Source organism: Triticum dicoccoides, chromosome 6B (assembly GCF_002162155.2).
Source record: "Triticum dicoccoides isolate Atlit2015 ecotype Zavitan chromosome 6B, WEW_v2.0, whole genome shotgun sequence".
In the NCBI taxonomy this organism is placed as follows: domain Eukaryota; kingdom Viridiplantae; phylum Streptophyta; class Magnoliopsida; order Poales; family Poaceae; genus Triticum; species Triticum dicoccoides.
Window position 1 is genome coordinate 485,739,449 of NC_041391.1, and position 7,275 is coordinate 485,746,723.

The window sequence follows — 7,275 nt, forward strand, 5'->3', positions numbered from 1 at the left end:
ATTAGGAGGTTTAGAGATGTCAAAAGCCGATGTTTCAGGTTGACCATAGCCAAAAAGGATTTAGCCGATCTTGCCTTTTCAGGTCTACTTGCTCATATTAAGGATAAACTAGAAGGGCAAGAATTTTTAGATGTTAATCAAATTTTGCAAAAGGCTTTGGCGCAGGAAAACTGGGCTAAGGAAATTAAACAATACAACCGGTTTAAAGAAAATAGAAATAAAGAGAAGAATAACCATGTGGTTAATGCCTTAAATTATGATAGTGATTCGGCTAGTGAGGATGATGTTAACATATGTGTAGCCGAATGGGTTCAAGCGCCAAAGTCAAAACCATTTGCATGTTCTGCTTTGAAACCTACACCTGCTAGACGAGATGAAATTAAATACACTTTTGATGTTAGCAAGTGTGATAAATTTTTTGATATGTTATTGCAGAATAAATTAATTAGAGTAAGAGAGGGTCATGTAATTCCACCTCCAGAAGAATTGGGTAGAAGAGCTTATTGTAAGTGGCACAATTCTTTTTCTCGTGCTACTAATGATTGTAACGTGTTTCGTCGACAGGTGCAATCGGCCATCAATGAAGGACGATTGACGTTTACAGAAGGTCCTAAGATGAAGCTCGACAGCGACCCTTTTCCTATCAATATGGTCGAGCTTGAGAGTAAAAAATGCTTATTCGGTCGGATCAGACTGAGTCCGCAAGAGAGAAAAATATTGTTGATAGTAGTGCTCCTCCAAGGATGATCAAACCAAAAAATCCAGAAATAGGAATGTGGAAAGTCAACGGAGGAAGGAGACAAGCTCCAAGGCCAAAGCCGACAGTTAGCATGTTGTTGAAAAAATATACCTCACGCAAGACCAACAATGTGTTTAATCGGCTCAGAGGTAATAAGCGTCCTAGATCTCCTTCTGGACCTCACAGTCATGAGCAATGGTAAGGAAGTGCATATGACCAACAACCGTATTTTGCAATGGAGCCGACATATTGGGGTTGTGCACCTCCTATGTATCCGCAGTTTCCTCCATGGGGGTTTAATCTTTGGGCGCCATATCCTACAGGGCCAGCAGGTTATTTTCAGCCGGGATGGATCCCGCCGAGGCCTATGTTCAGACCAAACGTACATGAGAAAATGGCTCGTTTCAATGAGGAGGCTAGATCACATAATGCCATCGAGATTCGAGGAGTTCGATCACCGGTACGCAGTGCAGAGCGCAACAACTATAAGGGAAACTACAAGCGCGTATGGATGCCGGTGAAGCGTGCTGAAACTAAAGCAGCAAAAAATTCAGATGATTTGGATGCTGATCATGGTATGAAAATAGCGGAACACCAGTCAGATGAAGGTGTTGTCAATTGTACAGAAACAAGCAGTGTCTCAAAAGAAGGTCTCGGTACAGAGGAGAAAAGTAATGGCGTAAAGTTGCGGCAAGCTGGCCAGTCTAATCAATTTGAAAAGCAAACTAATTCTGGGCATAACCCGCATGCATGGCCGGATGCTATATCCTCACGTACTATTCAGAAGCCTAAATCGGCTAGCACACAAGCTGATTTGATCATAAAGAATTGTTGCACAGAAAAGTCCAAGAGTTTGCCTCCGAGGAGTTTCAAGTCTAATACTAGTACATCTACACATTGGGACTCAGGCAATGTACGCGTACAGGGATTTAATTCCAGTACCGTATATGATCAGGAGAGAAGTTTTTGGCCAGAGATGAAATGTTTGCCAGAAAAACAGAAGTACGTCAGTATAGGCCGAAGGACCCGGGGGCAGCCAAATTAAGTCTGTCGCGCCAGGGACTAAACTAGCACCGCAGTGGTGCCCGAATGGACTTACCCACACTCAGAAACGACATGTACAGCGACTGCGGACATTGGAAATAAAGGAAGAGATAGCTGAGAAGAAGCGCGATAGATGGTTCAATCAGGATAAACCAATGATGCCTACAAAGACTTGGAAGGAGAAGCGCATCGCAGCAGAAGAAAATAAAAATACGGATGACATCATTATTGTAGAAAATTCAGAGAATAATAAAGATGTACCAACTGATATGGATGTTAATATGGTGTTCGCATTGCCTATTGAATTTCGCGCGCCCGAGGCAGAAATTGCTGAACTTGTTCTTGGCCCAAAGAATGCTATATTTGAGAAACCAGAGAAGCATGGGCAGCACCTAAAGCCATTATTTATCAGAGGTCACATTGATGGTAAGCCTATTGGTCGCATGCTTGTTGATGGTGGTGCAGGTGTTAATATTATGCCCTTTTTGGTATTTTCTAAACTGAACCGAAAAGGGAGCAAGTTAATGAAGACCAACATGGGAGTTAGTGGGTTCTCAGGAGAATTGTCCGAGGCTAAGGGTGTTATTTCTATGGAGCTCACAGTCGGAAGCAAAACATTGTCGACTGCATTTTTTGTTGTCGATGTCAAAGGCCGGTATAATATTCTTCTGGGACGCAACTGGATTCATGCAAATTGTTGTATCCCTTCTACTCTTCATCAATGCTTAATTCAGTGGGTTAATGATGATGTCGAGGTGATTGAGGCGGACAATTCTTCTTGCATTGCTTTGACGGAGGCACCAGTTGATTGGCAACACGGTGACATGCGATGTTTGACCGGTAGGGATATATCGGATTATGATTATATCAGTATCGGTAGAGATGGTTTTGTACCTATAAATGCACAGCCGGCTGACATAGCTCGGCTTAATGATTTATCCATATAAATGATGAATAAAGACGATAGTATTAAGTGGCTACAAAGACGCACAGAGGAGTATCGTTCCGGAAAGAGCGATATGCATGAAACAATTGAAGATTTTGATGACGTGGAAAAGCTTGGACAAGGATTCTCATCGGCTGATCCACTTGAAGAAATTGATATTGGTGATGGAAGTATCCCGAGGCCTACATTTATCAAAGCTAGCTTGAAAGCCGATCAGAAAAGTAAGGTATGTTTATTACTTAAAGAATTCGTTGATCGTTTTGCTTGGAATTATACTGAGATGCTCGGTTTGAGTTGAGATTTAGTAGAACATAGATTACCTATTAAATCCGGTTTTAGGCCGCATAAACAACCTCGTAGAAGTTTCAATCCTAATTTGTATGACCGCATCAAAGAAGAGGTTGATCGGTTGTTAAAAGCTAAGTTTATTCGGCCGTGTAGATATGCAGATTGGGTTTCTAATATTGTGCCTGTGAAAAAGAAAAATACTGGTAATATTAGAATCTGTGTTGATTTTAGAGATTTGAATAAAGCTACTCCGAAAGATGAATATCCTATGCCTATAGCCGACATGCTTATTAATGATGCGTCGGGACATAAAGTGATTAGATTTTTAGATGGTAATGCAGGTTACAATCAAATATTTATGGCCGAACAAGATATGTCTAAGACTGCTTTTCATTGCCCATGTTTTGTTGGTTTATTTGAGTGGGTCGTTATGACATTTGGGTTAAAAAATACCAGTGCTACATACCAACGCGCTATGAATTTAATTTTTCATGATCTTCTAGGCATTGTACTAGAAATATATATTGATGACATAGTTGTTAAATTGGATGGGTTTGATCATCATTTAGCCGATTTAAAATTAGCTTTTGAAAGGATGCGCCGGTATGGATTAAAAATGAACTCACTCAAATGTGCTTTTGGCGTGTCGGTTGGTAAGTTTTTAGAATTCATAATTCATGAAAATGGCATAGAGATTGACCCTAAGAAAGTGGAGGCAATTAGAAATTTGGAGGAACCCACGTGTAAAAGGGATGTGCAAAAGTTGTTAGGAAAAATTAATTACTTGAGATGATTCATATCTAACCTTGCAGGAAAATTCAATCGTTTGTTCCTCTACTTCGGCTAAAGAATGAAGCCGAATTTACTTGGGGGACAGAGCAACGATATGCTTTCAATAATATAAAGCAATGCTTGTCAAATCCTCCAATATTGCGGGCGCCCATGTCCGGTGCGCCGTTCAGGCTGTACATTACTGCAGAAGATAGGGTGATCGGTGTGGTGTTGGTGCAAGAGTTCAACGGCAAAGAATATATCATTGCATACTTAAGCCGTCGTTTGCTCGATGCCGAAAGTCGGTACATGTTTATTGAAAAGTTATGGTTATCTTTATACTATGCATGTACCAAGTTTCGGCCTTATCTTCTTTCTAGTATGTGTGTGGTAGCTTGCCAGGTTGACGTCATTAAGTATATGTTGCAACAACCGATTCTTAGCGGTAGGATTGGAAAATGGGCTTACGCACTAATAGAATATGATTTAACATATGAATCGTTGCGTGCTATGAAGGGTCAAGTTATCGCCGATTTCATTATTGATCATAGGATTAAAGGTGATGAAAATATCAATTATGTTAGTGTGTGTCCATGGAAAATTTATTTTGATGGATCGGTTTGTAGGGACGGGCAAGGCATCGGTAATGTTTTAATTTCACCTAATAATATTGTTTATGATACATCGGTCCGTTTGGAATATCCTTGCACTAATAACTAAGCTGAGTACGAAGCTTTACTGTTTGGTTTACAAACTGTAGTTGATATGGGTGTAAAGAATCTAGATGCTTTTGGGGATTCGCTTCTGGTAGTACAACAAATTAAAGGCGAATTTCAATGTTTTGATGGGTTATTAAATAGTTATTTGGACCGATGTTTAGACATAATTAAGTCTCTAGATACATTCACCATCCATCATATACCCAGAGAAGAAAATTTTAGAGCTAATTGTTTAGCACAACAAGCATCCGGTTAATACATTAGCAAAGGAATGTTTTTATATTAGAAAAGTGGATGCATGCTGAGTCTATAATGTTGGATACTTTGCCATAGAGTGCACTTGGGCCAAGCACAGTTGAACAATTAGCTGTACAGTGTAGTGCAGATTCGGTGCATGAGTCACAAACGACCGAATTAACAAATAACTTAGACCCGAGTGATTGGAGAGTTCCTCTAGTTAATCATTTAAAGGATCCAAGTCAAACGAGAGATAGAAAAATTCGGCGACAAGCTTTAAAATATACCTTATTTAACGATGAGTTGTATCGCCAAACGATCGATGAGTTATTTTTAAAATTCTTGGATTCTGATCAATCTAGAGTGGCTATGGGTGAAGTGCACGAAGGAATATGTGGGACACATCAGTCGGCTCACAAAATGCGATGGTTATTAAAAAGAGCAGGGTTTTATTGGCCGACTTTGCTAAAGGATTGTTTTTGGTACTATAAAGGTTGTGAGGCATGTCAAAAATTTGGGAATATACATATAGCGCCCGCAGCTATGTTGAATCCTATAATTAGGCCGTGGCCATTTAGAGGATGGGGCTTAGATTTTATTGGTGAAATACATCCTTTGTATTCTAAAAGACACCGCTTCGTCCTAGTTGTCACCGATTATTTTACTAAATGGACTGAAGCAGTTCCTTTGAAAAATATGACTCACAAAGAGGTTATTAGTTTTGTTTTAGAGCATATTATTCATAGATTCGGTATTCCTCAAACTTTAACTACTGGTCAAGGTGCTTCTTTTATGTCTCATCAATTTCGTGAATTTGCCGAATCTTTAGGAATTAAATTGTTAAATTCGTCGCCTTACTATGCTCAAGCTAACGGACAGGCCGAATCTAGCAATAAAACTTTAATTAATCTTATCAAGAAGAAAATTGAGGAGCATCTGAAAAGATGGCATGAGGTACTTTCAGAAGCTTTATGGGCTCATCGGATATCTAAGCATGGAGCGACTCAAGTGGCACCGTATGATCTGGTATATGGTCAGGAGGCGGTGTTACCTGTAGAGGTTAATTTACAAGCTCTTAGAGTGGCCAGACAAAATGATTTGTCGGTTGTAGATTATAATTATTTGATGATGGATAAGATAGATGACATTTCAGAAGAGATATTAAGAGCTTTGCAAGAAATTGAGAAGGAGAAATTAAGAGTAGCCAAGGCTTATAATAAAAGGGTGAGAGAGAAATCGTTTCAAATAGGGGATTTAGTGTGGAAAACGATTTTACCTATTGGAACTAAAGATAGAAAGTTCGGCAAATGTTCGCCAAGTTGGGAAGGCCGGTATAAAATTATAGAGATTGTTCCTAGAAATTCATATTTTGTACAATCTTTACAGGGAGAGAAGTTGTCCAAAGCTCTTAATGGAAAATATTTGAAGAATTATTATCCTAGCATGTGGCAGGAGGCCTGAACATGTTGTGGCCGATATGTTATTTCAAGTATCGCCCTGAGCAAATTTGGCCGATATTATTTGAAATATCGCCCAAAGAAAATTTGGCCGATGTATCGTTAGACATCGCCGTGAGTAATGATATGATCAATGATCGACTTTATCCTACGACAATTCCTATATATTTTTGGTCAATACAATTGTACCAAAAACAGGGGGGCATGTGTTGATGGTATAATTTGGCTACTTAGTATGTGATGAGCCAAATTAAATCAATGATTTATCAAGCTGATCGGTTAATGCATTGTTGAAGTATTTGCCACAGGAAATTTCATGGAAGGTGAAGATACAAGTCCTAAGAAGAATAATATGCTATACTGGACTATGGGTGTGATGCATGCAAGTGATATATATTTACGTATATGAAGAAGTATGCTTAGTCCCAATGGGCATTATCCAGTTTGATTTGCGACGTTGCCAGAATATTTAATATTTTCTTGGTGGGCTCAAGGTATTTATACATATGCTTAGCCACTATATTTAGTGTGATGGCGACGTGGCCGGAATACTTTATTCAAATATGCAAGATTGCATGTACGTGGATATGGCCTAGATTTGTTACATACTTAGATTGGCAAGTATATTTTTGTAGAAGTATGCTACATGGTAACCGAATCAAGAAAGGCTAGTCCTGATCGGTTTTAGCTTCAGAGTTGTAAACTTATACGCCAAGTCCAGCGTGCCGTATATATGCAAGGCCATGGCCGATTGGAAAACCCCAGCAATCGATCTATCAATACAAACATTACTTTTTCACGTACGTCTATTTTCTATCGCTACTTCCTGCCGAGCCCTAGCAGCCCTAGGGTTTGGTTGATCTTTGCCGTTTTGCGTTGTAAAACGGTCGTCTCTCCTCCACGAAAGCGAGGAAATCTTGGTTGCTTTGCTCGTAAAGCAATCGTTCGTCGTCACGAAAGCTCGACAAATATCCTGGTGTTGCACGGCGATTTCGCGTGCCAACACTTGTCAATATGAAAAACATAGAGAAAATCATATCACCGGGGTAAGCCAATTTTCAACACGTGGTAAAG

The 7,275-nt window shown here is 39.6% G+C and overlaps 1 protein-coding gene across 1 annotated transcript; it reads left to right on the plus strand.

The window, feature by feature from the left end:
* Positions 1-5,287: 5,287 nt before the first annotated feature.
* Positions 5,288-6,205, plus strand: LOC119321207 (protein NYNRIN-like). The gene has a single exon (XM_037594995.1). It carries the CDS (start codon positions 5,288-5,290, stop codon positions 6,203-6,205), a length of 918 nt encoding a protein of 305 aa, XP_037450892.1.
* The last annotated feature ends 1,070 nt before the right edge of the window (positions 6,206-7,275 follow it).